The 23,145-nt window shown below is 43.6% G+C and overlaps 1 protein-coding gene across 2 annotated transcripts in view; it reads left to right on the plus strand.

The window, feature by feature from the left end:
* Positions 1 to 23,145, plus strand: part of ADCY5 (adenylate cyclase 5) — a 324,158-nt gene that overhangs the window by 292,628 nt on the left and 8,385 nt on the right. Inside the window, exons 14-20 of one of the 2 annotated variants that reach the window (XM_030579268.1) lie at positions 7,998 to 8,114; positions 9,659 to 9,823; positions 11,557 to 11,732; positions 19,664 to 19,690; positions 20,536 to 20,668; positions 21,875 to 22,138; positions 22,711 to 22,915. In XM_030579268.1, coding sequence (XP_030435128.1) covers positions 7,998 to 8,114; positions 9,659 to 9,823; positions 11,557 to 11,732; positions 19,664 to 19,690; positions 20,536 to 20,668; positions 21,875 to 22,138; positions 22,711 to 22,915 — 1,087 coding nt within the window. The remainder of the gene's footprint in view (positions 1 to 7,997; positions 8,115 to 9,658; positions 9,824 to 11,556; positions 11,733 to 19,663; positions 19,691 to 20,535; positions 20,669 to 21,874; positions 22,139 to 22,710; positions 22,916 to 23,145) is intronic. The other variant, XM_030579269.1, reaches the window with a different exon arrangement.

Below are 23,145 nucleotides of genomic sequence, written 5' to 3' on the forward strand. Positions count from 1 at the left end.
TCTTCTCACTCCTCACTTTGCTTTTGGCAACTGAGGTCTGATGGTGTCTTCCCATTAAAATCTAGTTTCTGCAAGGTCATGGGAACCACTGCTGACTGACATCTGTTTTGCTACTGATTTAAAAACTTCACATTTCTCCTGAGAACCCATAAATTATACTGCACTCACTGCTCTGTGGAGGTCAACTTCTTGGACATTGCTGGACATGAATGTGAGACAGAGTACACACTACATCTTCCCGAGTTAATTTGATCCGGAAATCACAACTTGTATACTAGCTCTCACATACCTATTTCTTGGCTTCTCCCTGCCAAAGTAGCCAGAAAATTTAAAAGCATATTTTCATTTTTGTGATCTTTCCTTTTGGAAAGATTTAGTTAATTGAAAACTGTACGTTGGTTTTATAGGCTGATAAAACACTAAATAATAAACCAAATAAATGGATTTACTGCCCTGAATTGCCTGTCATTATTGACTTCAACTTCAGACATCTTAATGTATTGCAGAATGACCAAAATTATGTTATTCCAGATTGGAAGTTCAGGATTTAGAGAATTTCTTATTTATTTTGCAGCATACAGCACTAATTACATCCTGACTGTCAAACAGTTTTCCATGTCCAGAGTGTATGTTGAAAAAGACAGAAAGCAGAAGAATTACTCTCCTTTCTCTAGTGTTGTCGTTTTGTTGTTGTTTTTCTCTCTCATTGTAGATTATCATTTTAGTTAGTGTGTTTTCTCTTTTCAACAGGCCTGTGAATGGAGGTCATGGGTCCCCTCAGTATAACTCCACTGGACTCAATAGAATTCTGTACGAGTTTGGCCTTTGTCTGTAAATATGCCCACCTTCCTGTAGGTTTGGTTTTTACACGCAACATTCCTTGTATAAAGCAGTGCCTCTTTCCTGGCCCCTTGGGTGGTAGATTTTGAATGCTGTAAAGTGAGTCCTGTCCTGACTTCTCCTGGGCAACAACACTGATGCACAGGGTGTAATCAGGACAGGACTCGGCTCAATGTGTGTTTTCCGAAACTTTCTTCTGCCATGATGATTATGACTAAGGCTGTGTCTGTCACGATGGTCACGGATTCCATGACTTTCCGTGACCTCCATGATTTCTGCAGCAGCCAGTGCTGGCTCAGGGGCTGTCCAGCTCAGGCAGCCCCTGTGCCAGCAGCATCAGTTTGGGGAGTTTGGTGTGTGGGAGGGGGCTAGGGGTTGGGGGTGAAGGGGGCACTTACCTCAGGGTTGGGGGCTCCCCAACTCCCACTGGCATAGGCGGAGGAGGGGCCAGGGCACTCCGTGCGCTACCCGTGCCCACAGGCCTGCCCCCACAGCTCCCATTGACCAGTGGGAGCTTTGCCTACAGATCTGGCACTTGTGGCGGGAACAGCGATTTGGAGCCCCCCTGGCCGGAGCTGTGGGGACCTGTGGAGCCCAGTAGGGAGCCTGCGAGCCCTGTCAATCTCCACCCCAGCACCAGCAGCATGGCCCACTGTCCCCCCCCCCCCAGCAGCAGCAGAGGTCCCGGCTGTGCGCCACAGCTCACCTTCCCTCCCCAGCACCAGCAGGGGTCCTGGGCTGCCCCAACCCACCCTGAGCACCCACTGGCCCCCCCAGCCCAAGTTTTAATTAGGGAGTATATAGTAAAAGTCATGGACAGGTCACAGGCTGTGAATTTTTGTTACTGCCCATGACCTGTCCATGATTTTTACTAAAAATACCCGTGACTAAAACATAGCTTTTATTATGACGCACTTACTATATAATCCTGTTGGTGCCCCACATCTGAGAGTGGCTCTAGCTGTTGGTACTTCGGAGCTGGACATCTGAAGATAGGATTTCACCTATTGCTTTCAATGCCTTTTGTGAATTAAATAATGGGGAAATCCACCTTAATATTTTTTTCCCTATACTAATTTTCCTTGACACTTGGATTTTGGGAGCCTGATCAGGCTAATGGTATCTGGCCCCAAATTCCCATATCAGCACACATCAGCACCTTTAGTTACCAAATGAATCATGTCTCTATTTTCAGCCCCTCCTGTGTGTGTATATATGTATTTGTCACATTTGCTCTGCTGTTCTGCATTTAGATACCATTTTAAACAGAAAATGAATCGCATTTACTAGTTGAAACAAGCAATAACCATAGTCTGAACTATGCTTACGTGTGTGTTTGGCTACTTTTAATAGAACATGAGTGACTGTTACTAGACTGCTGCTCTATAGAGGCTTTTGCAAAGGAAACATTATCCAGTGGCTAGTGCACAGGATGGGATGTTAGGAGATCTAGGTTGTATTCCCAGTTCTGTCACAGATCTCAACAAGTTGTAACCTCTCTGTGCCTCAGTTTCTTCATCTGTAAAATGGGGATAGTAATTACCTACTTTATGGAATATGTTAGGCACTAAATTTATTGTTGTTTGTAAAGCATAATTGCCTCAGAGGTGCTATATTTAATAATAATTTGAGATGTGCCTATCTCATAGAACTGGAAGGAACCCTAAAAGGTCCTTGAGTCCAGCCCCCTGCCTTCACTAGCAGGACCAAGTACTGATTTTGCCCCAGATCCCTAGGTGGCCCCCTCAAGGATTGAACTCATAATTGGGGGTTTAAGCAGGCCAATGCTCAAACCACTGAGCTATCCCTCCCCCCATTTCTATAGCATTACAATATCATGTATCCATTGGACGGCTTCTCATTGTTTTTCTTTTCCATTTTTTCCAGGATGTACTTGTTTGTTGACACAATCTGTTCTCCAATTTACAGAGTAATGAGAACCAATATTTGTTCCAGGAATCATGTTTGTTAATGGAGTTTAGTTTGTTTGACTGTCGTTACCAAAAGATCTTGCTCATTTTCTCAGGACTGGTTAGAGGTCAGTCCTATATAGGGTGGACTGCAGGCCTTATAGTCTCTGAGAACAAGACTGGAGGCTAGAAAGACCTACTGAGTTCTAATCCAGCCTCTGCCACTGTTTCCTGAACAGATGTGAGCTAGTCCCTTCATCTTTGCAAGCCATTTTCATTCTTGGGATAACTCCTTGCATTATCTCAGTTTCCCTATCTGTCAAATGAGAATAATGCTTATCTGGAGTCCTTTAAAGAGGTGTTGTAAGGATTAATTATTTAGTGTTTGTTCAGCACTTTGAAGTGCTAATTATTATTCTATTCTACTTGTTTAAAAATTAGTTGTTACAGCATTATTGTATAGCAGCTCCTGCAATAGAGAAAATGGGAAATCCACTCCGCTGCTCTTAATTCCCTTATTTCTCCCTTCATGATTTTCCTTCTCTTTTCTCAGAAATGTCTTTTGCAGATGTGGCTGCCATTTTCCAATTTAACTTTTTAGAAACTCACATCTGCTGATTGTAGCTGAATATTGAAACTCAGTTTAATCCCAAAAAAAGCACCCTCATTAGAAGTCTAGCTGCTAGAGTAGAACTCACGGTGTCCGACTCTTCTTTCACCAAATAGCGGTGTAAATCAGGAATAGCTTCTCCGAAGTCAATGGAATTACACCAGTGTATAAACTGGTGTGAGAGGAGAGTCTGGTCTGTGGGGCTTAGATGTGCATTAGAGGTGTTTCTAAAGAGGGCGTGAGTGTAGAGTGATGCCATAAATTACATTTAGTGACAATTTTCTCAGTGTTACCATGACCGCTAGAGTTTAAAGGCCATTTTGTATGCTTGATCTGCATATACAGCTCCCATTAATATCAGTTGGTATTGCACCAACAGATCAAAACATGATATAGTTCTCTGTGATGAGGTTTTGCATGCCACATTATCCAGGAACCGCACTTCTGAAAAGCGTGGGGGGCAAGTAGCCATTTCAGAGAGCTTGTAATGGAGGATTGACTGACTGACTGTTTTGCAAGATCTGAATGTTTGAGATTAAAGTTAATTTAACCACTTGACAAAACTGTCAAATCTTACAGATGAACTGAAATTTCAGGTCAGAGATCCTAATTGTGGTGGTAGCAAAGCTTTCAAGCTAAAGACATTGGACAGTTGCTTACTTATAAGTCTTCTGGTTGCTAATTATTAAGATACCTATAAAATGGTGATGTTCCTTTCCAGTTCAAAACAAAAGCTATACATACAATGAAGAGTCAAAAGTCAGCTCTTTTGGGGTCTGGATTTATTTAAAAAAGAAAATAGAAATCAACTTGTAAAAGGCGCACAGCCGGGGCTCGACCCTCCCGGAGGAGGAGGGGAGCCACACCGGCCTCGATACACGTTGTCTACGTCAGCCCCTTTCTTCCAGGCTGAGCGACGCTGCACAGTCGCCTGGGGCCCTGGCCTTCTGCTGTAGGGCGGGGCAACAAACACAAAGTTATAGAGGCTCAGACCCTCTTGGCTCAGGGCTGAGCAACAATAGTTCAGGCAGCTCGCGCCCTTTGGGGCAGGACCGAGCAGTGGCACAGTTAAAGGGGCCCAGGCCTTGGGTCGGGCGGGGCACCAAACACACAGTTATAAAGGCTCAGACCCTCGTGGCTCAGGGTCGAGCAGTCAATAGTTCAGGCAGCTCGAGCCCTTTGCAGCAGGACCGAGCAGTGGCACAGTTAAAGGGGCCCAGCCCTTGGGTCAGGCGGGGCACCAAAAACACAGTTACAAAGGCTCAAACCCTCGTGGCTCAGGGTCGAGCAGTCAATAGTTCAGGCAGCTCAGGCCCTTTGCAGCAGGACCGAGCAGCGGCACAGTTAAAGGGGCCCAGCCCTTGGTTCGAGCGGGGCACCAAACACACAGTTACAAAGGCTCAGACCGTCGTGGCTCAGGGTCGAGCAGTCAATAGTTCAGGCAGCTCAGGCCCTTTGCAGCAGGACCGAGCAGCGGCACAGTTAAAGGGGCCCAGCCCTTGGTTCGAGCGGGGCACCAAACACACAGTTACAAAGGCTCAGACCGTCGTGGCTCAGGGTCGAGCAGTCAATAGTTCAGGCAGCTCGAGCCCTTTGGGGCAGGACCGAGCAGTGGCACAGTTAAAGGGGTCCAGCCCTTGGGTCGGGCGGGGCACCAAACACACAGTTACAAAGGCTCAGACCCTCGTGGCTCAGGGTCGAGCAGTCAGTCATTAGACTTGATGGCCTCCTTAGGCCGGGGAGAGGGGACTCTGCCACCCGGGTACGGGTGGCAGAGGGAACGCAGGCCCACCCACTCCACTGCGTTCCAGCCCGGGGCCCTAGTAGCGGCTGTCACTGCTAACGGTCAGTGGGGTCCCTGACCGCAACACACTGACACGGGTTCAGGTACACGTGCAGCCTGACTGGGGTCGGCTGCCCCCAGGCTACTTCCAATCTCCCCCTCTGGGTCTACCTGTTCTGTGGCGTCGGCCCCTGGGAAGCCCAGTAGCATGGGCCCCTCCCGGCTGGGGCTGGGTGGTAGCTCCGGCAGTACCTCTGGGAAGTCTGGCCAGGCCTGCTCCGGGGGTTCCTCAGGGTAACAGCAGGGACGGGGCGCCTCCAGCAGTCCCTCCATGTAGTGGGTGCGGGGAAGCTCCGGCAGCTCCTCGTCGTAGCGGGCGCGGGGAAGCTCCAGCCAGTCAGGGCAACTGCCCTGAGCCTCAGCAGCCTCCCAGTCACGAGCACCTTCTGGCAGGTCTGCTCCCGACGGCGGCTGGGCTACAACTGAATGCCGCCGGCCGGCTTTTATACTTCTGGGTCGCCTCCTGACCCTCTGAGAGGTGGGTCCAGTGCCCTGTGGCCCCGCCCCTTCCGGTCCCTGGCGGGGCTCGACCCTCCCTGAGGAGGAGGGGAGCCACACCGCCTCGCAACACAACTCCAAAATTACATGCCAGCATACCAACGATTGAACCAGAGATGTCTAAAGCTGAACACAAATGTCTCTAAAGCTTGAGTTAAGGCACCTGGTGGCCCAGATTTTTAAAGATCTTTAGGTATTTCAACACCTAACTGATTTAGAAACCTATATCTCATTTTCAAGAAGCCAAAATTTTAGAAGCCAAAATTCCATTGACCATTGAAAATACAGACATCTGTCGCAATACCTCTTTAGACTTAGGCATGTGGTCTTACCTTCCTGCTTGCCTAAGGGCTGGTCTACACTGGGAACTTATCTGGGCATTGCTACATCTCTCAGGGGTATGAAAATCCCCACACCCCTGAGACATGGAGCTGTTTGGAGCTAATCTCAAGACAGTGCCAGGTCAATGGAAGAATTCTTTTGTTGACCTATCTACTGCCTCTTGGGAAGGGTGAATTACCTAATTCGATGGGAGAACCTCTTCCATTGGCATAGGTAGCGTCTGCACTGAAGTGGTGCAGCTGCAGGGCTGCTGTTCTGCTGATGTAGCATTTCATGTGTAGATGAACCCTAATTCTTTTTGTAGGAGCAGTGGGGTGGTGCGGACGGGAAAAATCTTTTGATGCTGGATCATCTCTAGATGCCAAGAATTGCTATATTAACAGTTTTTATTTCCAAAGAGAACACCTTAAAAAATTAATTCCAAGAACATTACAATCTGAATAATTTGTAACCTTTTCTGAGATTTAGTCATTTGGTGTGAATGTGTCAGAATGCCAACCCCCCCAGTCCACACAGACACACACTCTGTCCCCCCAGGAGACAGAGAAACAGTTTTGTGCCGGAAGCTGATGAAGTCAGCATTTTAAAATGGTTAGCAGCATTGCAGATTCTCTCCCCTTTGTAATAGTCACCAGCTAATAATTACGTTGTAGGATTTCTGTGTGGGAAGCAGTACAGTGGCAAAATGTTGCACCTCTGAAAATGTAAGAATGAAGGGTAAAAGGGAAAAGCAGGACTTTTAATAGAAGCATTAGTCATAGTTAAATTGCAGTGCGGTGTCATTGTGCTACTAGCTTCTAGTGTCTCTAAAAATACCCTCTAGTCTCGTGGCTTTGATGGTACAACAATGCAGTAACAGAGAGAGAGCTGGATTCTGGAGCAGCAGCAGCAGCAGCCTTGTGTTAGCCCTTCTTTCCCTTGAGCGAAAATGCTGGGGAGCATCATAGAGGTCATGGTCACAGGCTGTGGGGAATGTGAATAGTTTTCAGACATCTGCTAATGTCTAGTTCTAGAGGAGCCTCTTTGCTCCTCTGTAGCTGTATGCTCTGTGCCGTGATAGAGCAGAGAAATGAAGGTGGGAATGGGATCAGAAAAGGGGATATAAAAGAAGAGAAAGGTTAAAAAAACCACCCCACCCAAAAAAAAAATTTATCCTACCCACAGTGGAACTTGCCATAGCTGAGATAATGCTTCATGCTGGAAAGAAGACCTGTTGCAGTATTGCTTTTCAATAAGATGGCTGACCGGGGAAGCCTACGCTTGGATTCCTAGAGATTATCACCATTCACTGTATTTCCCCCCTGAACAGAGTGAGACATCTGGGAGACAAGTGTTCTAAAGATGCCCTGTTAGTAGGAGAGTGCTTATGGAGAAGGTTAATCTAGATGGACGAGAACGCCCAGTAGTATAATCACGACAAGAGAGTTTGATAACCAAGTGCCTGGCAGGGAGGATAGAGTAGATAATATGATGAGGTCGCAAGCTATTAGCAATGTGGCCTTCAAATGGTACAGCTTAATTTCCCTGAATGAAAGTGAGGTATGAATCCATGATTGCATTGACGAATGCACCAGAGATTTTGCAGCCCTCTTTTTTTCAATCCATGACCTCTACATCCTGGCAGTTAAAGATGACTTGTGGTTAACTTTCCATCCCACCATGATGAGATACACAGTTTTGCATGCCATGTCATCTTGGCTCAGAAGACATCGTTTCCATTGGGAAGAAACAGCTAGATTTGACAAGTCTGACAGACTGTATTGCTATCACTTTATTGTCTGCCTCCGCCTCCCAAAAAACACAAGCAAGAAGACAAGTCCTTGTCACCCTTCTTTGACCCCATCCAGCACAAGCACTACCATTTATATGTAGGGATGTAGGTTGCTCTTAACATTACAACATTTATAAATAGCCATGTCTTATGTATTTTGTTTACTTTTTATTTCATGTCCAGCTTTTCCCAGCTCCACTCCAGACTCTCGCAAGGAAGATTGTTCAGTCCAGGACCAATAGCACCTTAGTTGGGGTCTTCACCATTATACTGGTTTTTCTGTCAGCATTTGTCAACATGGTACATGGTTTTTAATCCATTTCTTTACTGTATAGTTTTATTATTGATCTTTTCGGGCATGCATACCACACGCATAATCATTGCAATCATGTGAATTAATGTCAGATGTTGCTGTTGCTATATCTGAGGGCAGCCTTTCCACCCCAAAAGTGAAATGGGAGTCATCTAAATGCCCTCCTAACAGCCTGCATTGCTGACTCTGGTTTTGCTTTTGTTCAAATCCATTTTTTTCACTGTTCTATTTCTCTTGGTAGTTGTATAAACCAGGAGCAAAGTTTACCCCTATACAATGGGCCAGGCCGAGGCCTATGTGTCACTCAGGCCCCGCAAAAGCTCTCTTTTGAGCGGGACTTACGTGCTGCCTAGGCTTTGTGCTGGCCTCTGCACAACGTTGAATTTCACACTGACTGTAATCACGTCACAGAGATTGGAAAGGCTGCATTTTAAGTGAAACATTTGGATTTCTTTGCATCCAGACGCTGCTTGCTAATTTCAGATGCAGAGAGAAGGATTGAATGTTCTTGATAGCCTACTATTTTTAATTTTTACTTGTTAGCTAAATTTATTTTAAACATGAAGCTAAATAGTCTGTATGCTACATAAATCTGGGGGATTTTTAAGAGAAAAAGGATGATCCTGTGATTAAAGCACTGGGCAGTCTGTTGGATTTGGCCTCTATTGCTGGCACTGCTATAGTCTTCCTGTACATCAGTTATGGCTTAACTTTTAAAAGGGCTGATCTACCACAGATCTCACTGATTTCGATGAAAATAGCAGATCCTCAGCACCTCTTAAATCAGGCTGGTAGCCGCTCTATACCTCTCTTTCCCCATCTGTAAGATGGAGATAAACATTGTTTGTAGAGCACTTATAGTTTCTTGGGTAGAAGGCACTAGGGAAATGCAAAGTATTATTATGGTAACAATGTTAGGGCCCGATCTTTCAAGACGCTAAGCATCTTGTAGGATTGGGCCTCAATAATATAACTATAAAGAAGCAGGTGTAGATTAAAGGTGCTCAGCACCTTCAAGCATTGGACCCTTATTCATGGGTATTCTACTCAACAGCCTGGAGCATCTGGCCCTTGCCATTGCTAACCATTTTATAACAGCATTACCAAAGCTGATGCAAACTTGTTGCTTAATCAGACTTGTCATGAAGTAGTACGTGGTACTCTATAGTACCAGTACTCTGCTGGTTTCTCAGCATTTTGTAGCAAATCTGCAACAGTGGGTTTTGTCTTGGTCCAATAGCCTTTGCTGTAGACGACCCCCTGCTGCAGTGGGCTGAGTGATAGATTGCTAGCTATGAGAAGTTATCAGCATATCCCCTTTGTCAATTCATTAGTTGCTACCAAGTATAAGTATAACAGTGATTTGCGCAGATCAGCAAACTTATTGTGGAAACTGGGGCATTGAATATATATCTTGTGTCACCCGATGTTTAATTCTGTCGTTTTCAAGAGAATTTTTTAAATGGATTGGTTGTTGGTTTTTCTTCTTACCTGTGCCTTTGGTTTTTGTCACAATCTTTATTTTCTCCAGTTCATGTGCAGCACTGTGGATCTTGTCAGCTGTGTGGCTACAGAGTATAACATCACTCCCGACCAGGTGGACATAGGCCTTATCAGCAACTTTTCTTTCAAATACAGCCTGGGCACCTGGCAGGGATTCTGTGGCAGTTCCCTGCCCAATTGCAACTTCCCAGAGGTATTGCTTTAAAGAATTGATTGCAGAGCTGGATTTTAAAAGGGGCTCAGTTCTGTATTTACTCATGCGTGCATAAAAGTAATTAAATCTCATTATATGGGGTGAAAACTGTTCAGTACAGGAGCCATGACACACATATCCCTTCGCAGCCATCATTACAGAATTGACAAGGGTCAACATTCTCAAACAGGAGAGTTTCAGGTTAGGCACCTAAATCCGTTTTAAGGCATCTAAACAGGTGTTCTGATTTTCAGAGGTGCTGTGCACTCACAGCACTTGTTGAAGTTAGTGGGACCTGCAGGTGCTTGGTGTAACAAACCACAGCTATTACATATGCATGCTGTTGTTGGAAGGGGTGAACCAGAGACCTTCGGCAGGAAAACACCTTTAGCTTTGAGTTAGTAGTAGTAGTAGGCTTTTGTAGTCACTGGATCCAACCACTAGAGGGAGATATGATCACATGCATTCATGACATAGTTTACCAACATGCTTCAGTGGCTGCCAGTGACTTCAGCAGAACTTTTTTGGTACTCATCACCTCTGAAAAATAATGTAGGTGCCTAAATATGCATTTAAGAGCCTAACTGAAGGCACCTAGTTTGAAAACTTTGGCCTGGGTAAATTCTGAGTTTCTCTGGAGCATCCAATATGGGCCGTGACTGGAAGCAGAAAAGTTATAATGAGCCAAGATTTGTAGCACTGAAGCAATCTGCTTTGAACTATTGATTTTTATTTTGCTACAGCAAAAGATATAAATCTTTTTCATGCCATTGTACTTTACTGCGCCCTAAATCTCTTCCTTTTGGGCAGTTGTTCAAGATACTTCTGTGAGCGTTTAGGTCACAGCCATAAAAAAAAAATTCTGTAGGAACTGAAAAGGAAAAAACTGTGGGGCAGGCGGTTGTGCTGTCTGGATCTTTGAGGTTTATGGGAACCTTTTCAGTTTTCTGGCTGATCCTTTAGGGCCCAATTGTTCAAGGTGTTACTGAGTCCCCAAGATGTGCTGAGTGCACTTATCTCCCATTGGAGCAGTTGGGGTTTAATTCTGATACCATTAAAGTCAATGGGAATGTTGCCATTGTCTAATCTATGGGGAGGGCGTTATACCACACTCACTACTGTAATTTGCAACATTTCAGAATCTGTGTTATGCCTTGTCTACACGTATGGTGGCATAGAGAGTACCTGCACTACAAGCCGCAGTGAAAACAGACTGTGTCCACTTGTAACTGCAGTATGTAGCTACACATGGCAGTGAAAGCCTACAGCAGAAAGGGAGATGGCAGGGGAAGGCTCCGGCGGCTCCCCACTGGTACTGCAGGAATCTTTCCCTGCTGCTGGAGCCTTTCCCTGCATTGGGGAAAGGCTCTAGCAGCAGAGAGGCAGTGAGACACTATGCTGCTAAAAATAGCAATGCAGATGTGGAAAGCACTGCCTGAGCATGTAGAGGGCTGTGCAGGATAAATACCATAGCGTCATGGGTGGTGGGTGTAATAGACAAGGGCAGAATCTGGCCTTAGAACATTAGGCATTTTACTGTAATAATGTGATGGTGCTTTCTACTACCTCCTGGATACACACACACACACCTTGGCCTTCAGTCTAAGTGTTCATTTAGCTCAGGGGTAGGGTTACTACTCCCTCTATATGGTTTGTTATGTCTCTTAGTTTTGGTATGCTTTGTTCTACCGAGTTTTATCTCTCTCCTGTTTTCTTTTTTTATCTTTACACAGTATTTTACTTACAGTGTCTTACTGAGTCTCCTGGCCTGCTCTGTGTTCCTTCAGATCAGCTGCATTGGGAAACTGATCCTAATGTTGATCATCGAATTCATATACGTTCTCATTGTGGAGGTGCCAGAGGTGAACCTCTTTGACAATGCAGATCTTCTGGTTGCAGCTAACAGTTTGTAAGTGGATTTCATTTTCAAAATGTCTTCCATCATGTTGACTCCCAATGATGCTTCCATATCATTAGGAAGACAGGATTTCTGAGTCTTCCGTGCATAAACTGTGGAACTGCAGTACCAACGTGTAAGTCACAACAAATTAAGGTTCCATCACTGCTGCTATCCTCCATGCCATCTCACAGGCCTCTACATCTTAGAAATCTTCTCCTGAAGATTAAACCTGGTTGTGAGGTTCTCGGTAATGATCAAATATTACTGGCAAAATGTAATTGGAATGAGTGTGGATTTTTTTTTCTTAAAATGGAGGCTGTTGGCTGTTCTGATTGCTAGCATAAGACTCTTCAACACTATCAAGACAGAAATGGCTACTTCAAAAATAAAAATACCTACAGAGTCTGAATGGCTCAGAGAGTTGGGGCTCATCAAATGAACAGTTAGCGCACCACAGGCTGGGCTGTAAAGCTACCTTGCATTACTGTGCTGCATACAACTGTCCATGTGAATGTTGGTACCACGCACTAGGAGTTTCAGGGGTCTTAGAGATACCGAGCTCTGGAATGAGAATAGGTCACTAGGCAACTTCTAGTGTGGGGCAGAAGAGTACACATAGACCATTACTGCTTAGCAGGCTAGTCCAAGGTAGAGTTACACCCCAGCCTATCATGCACTAACTATTCCACTAGGCAAGCCCTTGGTAATGAAATACTGGGGTTCTGGGTTTAACCTCTAGGTTATTGCTTCAAATCCAGCCCAGGTTAGTAGGGAGTCAAAATTGCTATCAGCTGATGTCTGGCTGGTGCTCTCCGCCCTGTTCCTAATGTCCACATCTCAAAAGCCAACACCAACAGTGACATTAACTCTCAACAATCTCTGCAAATAGGCCAAGGACTAAGTGGGAATGAAAGCTATCCCTTTATCTATCCAGGTGCATTGGGCCCTCCAGGTCAGGGCTTTGAAGCAAAGTGTGAGGGAAGCTTGTACTAATGCTGCTGAACAAACTTCCTTCCACTGATCATGGAATCTCAAGATGTTAAGAGGCGAGAGGGGGGTGGGCGCGCGCACGTGCACACACACACACTCACACTCTCTCTCTCTCTCTGTCCTGCTGAGTTGCCCACCACATAGTCCATTGTTTTCTTACATGTTCATCTATCCTAATTTCACCACATTTGAGATAGAGACAACTACCCCACATGGATTGTTTCATGTCTTTTCTGACATCCATTGGTTCTTTCGAGCTGGGCATGCACAATTCTCATAACACTCAAAACCACTTTTATTAGTAGTATTATATGTCCAATAATAATTTATGATTTTATGGGTTCGCCTTTAAATTTTCAATGGAGTCATTGCAAATAGTTTGTTAGCATCAGCAAACAAAATCATGTAGGAAGCCAAGTGGCACTCCTATCGCTTCTTTGCCATGTTCATTGTCAGCAGTTTTGGTGCAATTAATCTCTTTTAGGGTTGTTTTTTCCTTCTTTTAGGAGAAAATGTGTATCCCTAAATAGCTTTGCCTGTTTGAAGAAATAACATGAAAAAATAATTAGGAGAAAAAAAGCATTTTATACCCCAAAAAGGCATCGCATTCTTGGTAAACCTAGCGTTCTGCAAGATTACAGCACTTAACAGTGTAATTTACATCACTCCGCAATCAAAATGTGAGTAATAAGGTGGAGGAAATCAGCAGTTTTTCCCAGAAAGAAATTTCTGTGCTGCTGTATTCTCATTAAATGATTTTTGTTTCCACTAAAAGCTCCATTAGCAGCTAACACCCCAAAGCATAGCAATCCATTTGTGTCTTATGGGAGATGGGTAGTCAGTGTACAATACACGATCTAGAGCTGTACCACCATGTCCAGCTGACATAAAAAACACTGCTTCATGATACTTTAATTGGACTCCCGTTGTAGTTATATAATTATTGTCTATTCTGCAGGCTTTAGAGTACATTCACTAATCAGGAACTATGCAGATATCACTTTGTACAAACCCTCCCACCATGCAAGCAATTGAAGACTGATGGTAATGCACTGGGAATTACTAGACATGACTACAATGACACACCAGCATCATGACATTTGAATTATAACTAGAAGAGCAAAGCTAGTGTTATGTAAGACTCATCTGCCACGCAGGAGATAAAATTAACTTCATAGAGTAATAGCTTTTAAAGCCAAAGGGCATTGTTATAATCATCCACTCTGACCTCCTACATGACAAAGGCCAGAAAACTTCACCCAGTAATTTCTGCATCAAACCCAAAGCTTCTGCTTGAGCTATAAGCATACATTTTAGAACGACATCCAGTCTTGAGATGGTGGGTACATCATGTTCCTGGGTAAGTTGCACCAATGGTTGATTCCCCTCAATTTTGAAATTTTCATTTTAGGTTTATTCTGGATTTGTCTAGCTTCAGCTTCCATCCATGGGATTTTGCTATGCCTTTTTCTCTAGACTAAAGATCCATCTACTATCAGAAATCTCTTCCCCATGTAGGTACTTGTAGACATGATCAAGTTCTCTCTTAACCTCCTCTTGGATAAACTAGATTAAGCTTCTTCAGCCTTTCATTATAAGATTTGAACTGTACTTGTAGCTCTTTGCAGAACCCTTTCCATTTATCAACATATTTTTTGAAGTATGGACGCCAGAACTAGCTGCAGTATTCCAGTAATGGTCTCACTGATGCCGTACGCAGAAGGTGATACCACCTCCATACTCCCACTTGATATTCCTCTGTTTAGTCATGCAAGCATTGCATTTGCTGACTAGCTACAGCACTGCACTGGAAGCTCATGTTCAGCTGATTATATGCCATAACCCCTCAGTCCTTCTCAGAGTCCCTGCATACCAGGATTCAGTCCTCCATCTTGTAAATGTGAACAATGTTCTTTGTTCTTAGATGTATGAACTCACATTTTGCTCTGTTTAAAATGCATATTCAGAGGTGGTTCTAGAACTGGCTGAGCAGGGCGGTTGTCTTGGGCACCAACTTTCAGGGGCACTTGACTTTTTTGTCCCCTCCTCCACTGATTGGCTGGCCACTTTTTTGTTTTCTCTGCCGCTTTGGGAGAGGGGGGTCACTGAAATTGTTTGGTTGGCAAAATGCCTACGGCTACTCCTATGCATGTTGCCCAGAGAAGCGCATCTTATCAAGCGATCCTGCTTGGTCTGTATTACCTACTTGTTCCCATGATTAATTACCACTAAGCAATGTTTGTATCCGAATACTTCACTAGCAATGACTTAATGTTTTCGGCAGATCGTTGCTAAAAACTATTGAATAGCATGGGGCCAAGAACAGTCCCTGTGACAGTCCACTAGAAACAGCCCCTCCTTCTTCCAGTAGGAGTAGTGGAGGCAAACAACCAAACTAGTTTTAAGATGGAGTTTGATATGTTTCTTAACAGGATTACTTGATGGTGTTTTCTGTGCTAGCAGGGGACTGGACTCCATGACCCGGGAAGTCCCTTCCAGTCCTATGACTTATATTCCTATGGATAATGATTCCCCATTTACAATTACTTTTTTGGATCTGTCAGTTAACTAGTTTTTAATCCATCTAATATGGGTTACATTGGTTTGGTATAGTTCTTACTCTTTTATCAGAGTGTTATGTCACAAATCACCTTTATAACCCAAACGTTATAATCGCATCAAAAAACAGCATCAAGTTTGTTTGACATGGTCTATGTTCCAACAAATCATGTCGACTGCCTTTAATTAAACTACCATCTTTTAATTATTTACCAAGTGCATCCCGTATTAGCCTTTCCATGATTTTGCTTGAGATTAATGTCAGACTAATCAGTCTAGTTACCCAGGTGATCCCATTTACTTGTTTTAAATAGGGGTGCAACATTAGCTTTTTTCCATTCCTCTGGAACTCCCCCCATTTTCCCAGACTTGTTTGTGATGGTTTCTTGGTGTGTCCGGGATTGTGAGTCACCTGATTATCCCCCTTCCTCAGCCAGAGAGAGACTTGCTGGTGCTAAACTGGGTGTCATCTCCCTGACATTCTCAGTCTCTTGGCCACTCAGAGTCTCCTCAGGGCTCTGCCAACCCTTACTTTGCCTTGCAGGTTAACACTTGGTGTACTTCAGTCCCTGAGCTCCTCTTCTGAAGCGTCCCCTGGTAGTGTCCAGCCCATGTCACTGGACACTCACAATAACTATTCCCAAGGGAAGAGTAATCACACAGCTTCACTGATCAGGTCCCCAGCTTAGGATCAGGTCCTTTATAGCACCACAGCATGGAGATATAGTGAAACAATCATACATTTATTATCAAAGATTAGGATTTAAGACATGCTGAGTAAGGTTAATGGAAACAGGAATGGTTACATATGAAATAAAAAGTATAACCCGCTTCTTGGAGTCTAAACTTAACTTTAACGGCTAAAATCCTTGTCTAAAGCTTACCTAAACCTTTCTCCCAGCATCATCAACCCACATGGCTGGATCCACTGTTCATGGATGCAAAAGCCCCGTCCTTTGTGCACCCTCCATGATGGACCAAGTTGTGTGCTTTTGCCTTCCCCTTATATTCCCCCAAAGTCAGTGATTTTGTCCCCCCGAGTCAGTAAAACCCTCTAGGGACTGGTCTACACTGAAAACGTATATAGGCGTAGCTATATCTCTCAGGGCTGTGAAAAATCGACACCCCTGGGAGATAAAGCTATGATGCCAACCAAACCTCCGGTGTAGACATGTTGACAGACAGATTCTTCAGTCAACCTAGCTACTTGCCTCTTGGGGAGGTGGATTAACTACAGCGATGGGAGAACCCATCTACACTGATGCACTAGTGGAGTGGTTTAAGTGGAGACAAAGCCTGTTTTTTCTCTGGTTCCTATTGAATTCATGATGACTTCATATGTCTCTGTTCTTTATTAGCATTCAGTTCTACCAGTGACGGGAGGCCCGTTGTGAAACTACACAAGGCTTTATTTACAAGTAAATTAGCTGGCCATACAAACACCCCTGTGCTGAAAGAGAACCTGTCCCTGCTGGTGACTCAGACCTTTGTTACAGACGCTCAGGCTATATTTTTTGTACATAATTTTTTAAATATCATCAGTACATACATTCACATTGATATTAATGCGCAGCATGACACCAGCTTTCATTTGATACCTAACAAGACACTATGTGGGAATAATTACCACAAAAGCAGCGTATTGGGTGTAGTGAGTTTGTCAGGCCTGTTAGCAGTTGTTGACACAGAGCAGTGAGCCCTTGGCCAGCAGGCACCAATGGGCCTCTGTGTGACATTGTTACAATCTAACAGTAATGACTGAGCGAACTTGGCCGAATCGTTCAATACTTACTGAATGCTGGTGTTCCTGAGAACCCCAGCCGTCAGGCCGACCAAGCACTTGCATGTATATGTTGCACCCACCTAATACATGCCTCCTGGCTGAATCTTTTGTCAGAGGACATTCCTGAAGTCTCAGGCTCAGGTAAGGAAGTCTCCCCGTGCGGTCATCTCCCCCACAATCCCACGTAACTGATCCTACTTTGCTATGCCAGTCCTCTGTTATTGTGAGGTTCCTAAGTCACCTTATGCCTGTGTTGTGAATTAGAGCAGCTGAAGAGCTACTCTCACTGGGAGTCACACAGCGAGCACCCCGACGGCCTCTTCCGTCTCTCACCACACCTATCCTGTGCCAGGTAGAGCCTCGCCGTAAGGGAGAATCTACCCCCCCATACAGCCACTGCCCTCAGATGGGAACTACACTAACCTGGTGGAATAGTACATTTTTCTGCTGTTCCAATCGGTGCAAACTCTGTAAAATATTCCTGCCACAAAACACGAGTCTCCCTCAACCTATTAATAGAAAGACACAGTTTGTGGCAGCAGGCTTTTTTGTTCACTTTATTATAAGTCACCGTTTCACTATGATTCACAGCCAAGGTTAGCGGTCTCCAAAGCTCCTGAACTGTGTACACTGATACATACAGCCTGGACCTGTTTATTGCTTGTGTAGCAGAGTGAGTGGCTAAGAAGTTTGATATGAATAATGTGCAAGATAAAGACGTACTTATGAATCAAAATGAGAGAGAACCCTGGTCTCAATACAGCAGAAAATCTTCTGTAAGAAATAAGATTAGGGAACCAAATGTTTTTTTCCCTATGCGTCTTGGGTTTTGGTGGATTCTATTGCTAATTCTAGAGCAAGAAGACAAATATTCTTAGTTCACATCTACACTTAAAAGTTACATTGAACCAGCTATGTCACACCCCCTGAGCGATATATTTGCTAATCTAACAGAATTCTTCTTCTGTCAGCCTAGCCACTGCCTCTCAGGGAGGTGGATTAATTACAGCAACGGGAGAACATCTGTTGTTGTAGCGAGCATCTACACTGAAGCGCTGCAGCTGTGCTGCTGTAGTGGTTTATGTGTAGACATAGCTTTAGTCTCAGTGTAACACAAATTGCAGACTAATTTAGCACAAAGTATTCAGGGATATTGTAAAGTCTCAGGGTAAGGTTATGTCATCTGATTTGCCTGTAAAGCACCAAGCACACCAGTGGCACCATAATAATAATCATTGATTTATTTTTGTGTAAAGAGTTAAAAAAAAGAAGTGACATCTATATAGGGTGCTAGACACTGAACACTCAATTCATACTACAGCCTAGCCCCAGCAACATGAAACAAACAATCAGACAGGAACTTGCCAGCCAGCAACTCACAGAAAAGTGCCTTGCCATCCCTTCTTTGTAAGAGGAGCATACTCTCTGCCCTCTCCAGCAACTCTGGTAAACACATGTCTTTTGCAGCCTACCCAGCACAGTACTAGTAATGCAAACTGGTGTCTAAAGTGGCCCTTAAAGTTTACTTCAGTGTTTCTCAACCTATTTACCATTGGGGGCCGCATATGCAGCTCTGTTTGTGTTATGTGAGCTATATCCATACAATATATATACTACCTGTGTATGGGCCTGAGGATGTCACATGGGCCACAGCTGTGTGCTGATAGGGTGCAGGTAGCCTGTGCGCCACAGGTTGAGAACCACTGGTTTACTTAAAAGAAGTCCCTTCTCCTGCTAACATTCATCTATATAGTGAGGGCACTTGCACTGTTATAACACGGTTCCGCATTGGTAACTGAATGCCTTGCAGGATGGGGTGGGCAGTGCTAATGTGCTTTTAGATGCTTCAGAGATATCATACCATACAACATCTCATGTGTAGCAATCTCAGGCATTCCTGCCCGAAGTATTCAGAATCTATTTGAAAATTAGATGCAATGAGTGTGTATGACAAGTGTGCTTATTCCTGAACCAGTGATGTCAACAGAAGGTTGCCTCTAACTTCAGTGGGTGGAAGATCAGGCCCAGTTAGATCCTGCCACCACATGGTAGCTACAGTGCAAATTGATGATTCCTGTTACAACACACTGACATTTGCAATAATGACAATTAAGTAAATTACCATTATTATTATTATTTATTATTATAAGCTCCTTTTTAATATTAAAGAATTCATGAATTGGGAAGATGGATCTGGTAGTTCAGAACATCTTTTTCCAAATCCCCTAGCTTTAAAGCAAGTTGTTCTGCTGGATTTAGTGCGACAAATTGTCCTGAAACATGCACAGGCTTTTGCCAAGCGCCTTCCCGTGGATTTTAAATCCAGGCTAGCTTCTGAAAATTAACTTTCCCAGTGATCTTTATACACGATTTATGTTTAATTCACATTCTCATTTCAGGGGAAATTAATGTAATAGCATCATTCTGCACCTTTCAATTTAACTACTGACCAGTAATGACATACTGTTTAAAAGGATTGTAGCGCCACACAGTGTTAAAACTGCAGGACTGTAAAGAGATTATTCAGTGATGTCAAAAAAGACGTGTGTTACTCCTGAAGAGATCAAACCAAAAAAGTCATCTTAAATATGTCTGATTTTTTTTCCAGTGAGTTCTCTAATGCAACATCAACATGGTGAGTTTCTTTCTTTTCACATTTCATGCCACAATTTGCCTTTTAAAATGTTCACAAAAATATAATAGCAGCATGTTTGAGTCACAGATGGCAAGACTGCCGCTAGTTCTCATCATGGCTTCTTTGAGCTGGCACAATGAAGTATAGATACTTTAAAGGTGCTGAATGTTGACCAGGCATGTATGCCTGTTCTTGGAGCGTATTCTGAAAGGGATGATGCCAGTTAGCTACTGATCCAAATTGTAGATTTTGTTTTTTAAAAAAGATTGGAGGTTTTATTTTAATTTCATAATTTTAAATTCCAAAGGGGATTTTTTGGGAGGGGAGGGGAGGTATTTTAAAATTTCCATGACGTGTAACTTTTTAATAATTGTAAATGAAAGAGCCAGTGAGATTGATTAGATACTAACCACACACAACTTGAAACTGAGCAGGCTAGTTTCACTGTCCAAGCTTAATTGGGGAAGGAAAAAAAGCATAAATGGTGCTAAGTAAACCAGATTTTTAAAGTTATTTCAGTTTTACCGAATATAGTGTTGTGTTAGTGGCTTTTTAGAGATGACTTTTATATTGACGATGTCCCTTTAAGAAGTTAAATCTAATCTCCAGTTTCAGATGTCATATTTGAAATCAGTTATCAACTGCAAAGGTTGCAAGCGACCACAAGTAGTGTTCAAATGGCAAGTCAGGAACATTCCCTCCACGGCTCTTGCAAAGCAAACATTAGGTTGCACAACTATGCCCTCAAGAGAGAAATGGAGCTTACAGTTACAGCTTCTGTTCTTCCTGGTCAGGAGCAGAGGGCCAAGAATATTCACAGACTTCTGTCTTCTTCTTGACTCTAGCTCCCCGAAAGCATCGAGAGTGGCACTGAAGATTGTGACCCCTATCGTCATAACTGTTTTTGTCCTGGCATTATATCTGCATGCCCAGCAGGTGGAATCCACAGCAAGGCTCGACTTCCTTTGGAAACTGCAGGTGGGTGGGTGCTGTATGTGTTTGCATAATGAACTGAGGTTGTGTTTCATAATGCAAAACTATTGCGTTACAGTGATGGACAGTGTGATCAAATCCCCATGAATTCAAGCTGGACATTGCCTTCAATCCGATAGACCAATAATGCTCTTCTCTTCTGTAGCATCTTTCATTCAAGGGTCTTAAAGCATTTGATGTACTTATCTACAGGGATGCTACGATACTTTATTAGGATAAGCGTTATCCCCGTTTTACAGCTGGCTAAACTGAGGCGCAGGCAGGTTAGGCCACTTGCCAAAGATCACGTAGCAAGGCACCGTTTGTTTTCTTTAACCATGCTGCTGAATTCTGAAATCAGAGGCAGGCAGCAGAAAGAGTCTGTACAGCTTTCAAAAGTTATCAGACACCTATGCTTCTTTTAGCCCTTGATCTCTATGTAAACAAAGACAGAAACCACCTCTGAAATATAAGCAGAAACCAAGTTGGGTAGGCTTTAGTTTGCAGCTTTCAGAGGTACGGTTGTCGGAGTTTGGGTATATTAACATATTTAGAGCTTATGAATGTTTTATGGCTTAATTTTTTTAAAAGGCAGGACAATTTTACAATCCCTAGTAACACAGCTGAGCCAGTCAGGATAATAACCAAGGTAAATCCATCAGGGTACAAGATGAATGAATGTTTGAAGAATTCACAGTGGAGTTTTCAACTTTGCTGTCACATAAAGCATTGGCGCTGGCTAGCTGCTTTATAGTTTTTTCCCTTTTTCAGTCAAATAGTGGACTCCTGCTACCAGACTAAATGGATTAATATTCACATAGCAAGATATCACACTAATAGGATATTTACATAGTGCCACATATAGCTTCAAAGCTCTGTACAAGCATTAACTAATTAGTGCTCCCTTGGGAGGTAGGTAAATATTATTACCTCAAGTTTATAGAAGAAACAAAAGAGAGGTCTGGATTGCCCTAGGACAAAAGGTACAATCCTGTGAGGTGCTGATTCCACTCTGGCCCTATTGAAATGATCTCCTCGTGGGAGCTGAGCAGCCTCAAAAACAGAGCAAATGTTTACACCAAGTATGACCATGTTTCTAAAGTGCATTAATGTTCTGCTCTCTGGTTCTGTGAGCTCATTTGCAGTTCTCTCTCCTCCCAAGTAGTAACTAGAATGGCTAGCACGACTCTCTCTTTATCTTTTCTCCACTAGGCCACTGAAGAGAAAGAGGAAATGGAGGAGCTACAGGCCTACAATAGACGCCTCCTCCACAACATCTTGCCCAAGGATGTGGCAGCCCATTTCCTGGCACAAGAGCGGCGAAACGATGAGCTGTATTACCAGTCCTGTGAGTGTGTGGCTGTCATGTTTGCCTCCATCAGCAACTTCTCAGAGTTCTACGTGGAGTTAGAGGCAAACAACGAAGGGGTGGAATGTCTGAGGCTCCTCAACGAAATCATTGCAGACTTTGATGAAGTGAGTGAGAGGCTATCCAGACTTTTAATCTTGCTAGAATTCTACTGACAGAGCAAACAGAATCAGTTCAACCCTTCCCTCATGAGAAGGAAGTCAGCCAGCAATGGGACAAGTCCAGTCCTCATCACACACATTCTCAGTCTTTAACCTGTTCTACATTATGGTCACTTTCTTTTCCTTACCCTCTTCTACAGCACCAAATAATTTCCCTTCCGTTGGGCACAGACGCTTCCTGAGTTATGCAAACCCAACTTACGGAAAAATTTCTATAAGCTTTTTTTTTTTTTTCTCCCCATAATTTTTGGAAATACGTTCCTGACTTATGCAAAATTCGACTTATGTAAGGCGTTCCGGAATGGAATTCTTGCGTAAGTCAGGGAATTTATGTATTGCATATTGTTACCTGGCTGGAGCTCCATGGACTCTGACCACATCCTCTCTGAGTCATGGACACACTTGATACAATTTTTCATAGTGGATGTGCCGTGCCATACTGGGTTGCTGTAAGGATGAATTAAACAGCGTTTGTGTCAAGTCTTATTCAGTAACTTTGCTCTCTTTCTGTGAAACAGATAATAAGTGAGGACCAATTCCGTCAGCTGGAGAAGATCAAAACCATTGGCAGTACATACATGGCTGCTTCAGGCCTCAATGACTCTACTTATGACAAGGTGGGAAAATCACACATCAAAGCTCTGGCTGACTTTGCCATGAGGTTAATGGACCAAATGAAGTACATTAATGAGCATTCGTTCAACAACTTCCAGATGAAAATAGGTAAAGTATTTGGAGGTTACAGAATTAATTTTTATTGATGTTCATTCCAACCTGGCCACTTCATCTAGAGTTAAAAGTGCAGCTTAATTTATATTTAAAACCTACAAGTTCGCTGGTTCCAATGAACCCAGCCTGTGATGACAGAAAACTAGTTATGATGCTTTTCTTTGGTCCATATAAAATGGTGTCTGTCCAGTTCTTTGAGGACAAGTGTCCACATTATGAAAACC

Source organism: Gopherus evgoodei, chromosome 11 (genome assembly GCF_007399415.2).
Source record: "Gopherus evgoodei ecotype Sinaloan lineage chromosome 11, rGopEvg1_v1.p, whole genome shotgun sequence".
Lineage (NCBI taxonomy): Eukaryota > Metazoa > Chordata > Testudines > Testudinidae > Gopherus > Gopherus evgoodei.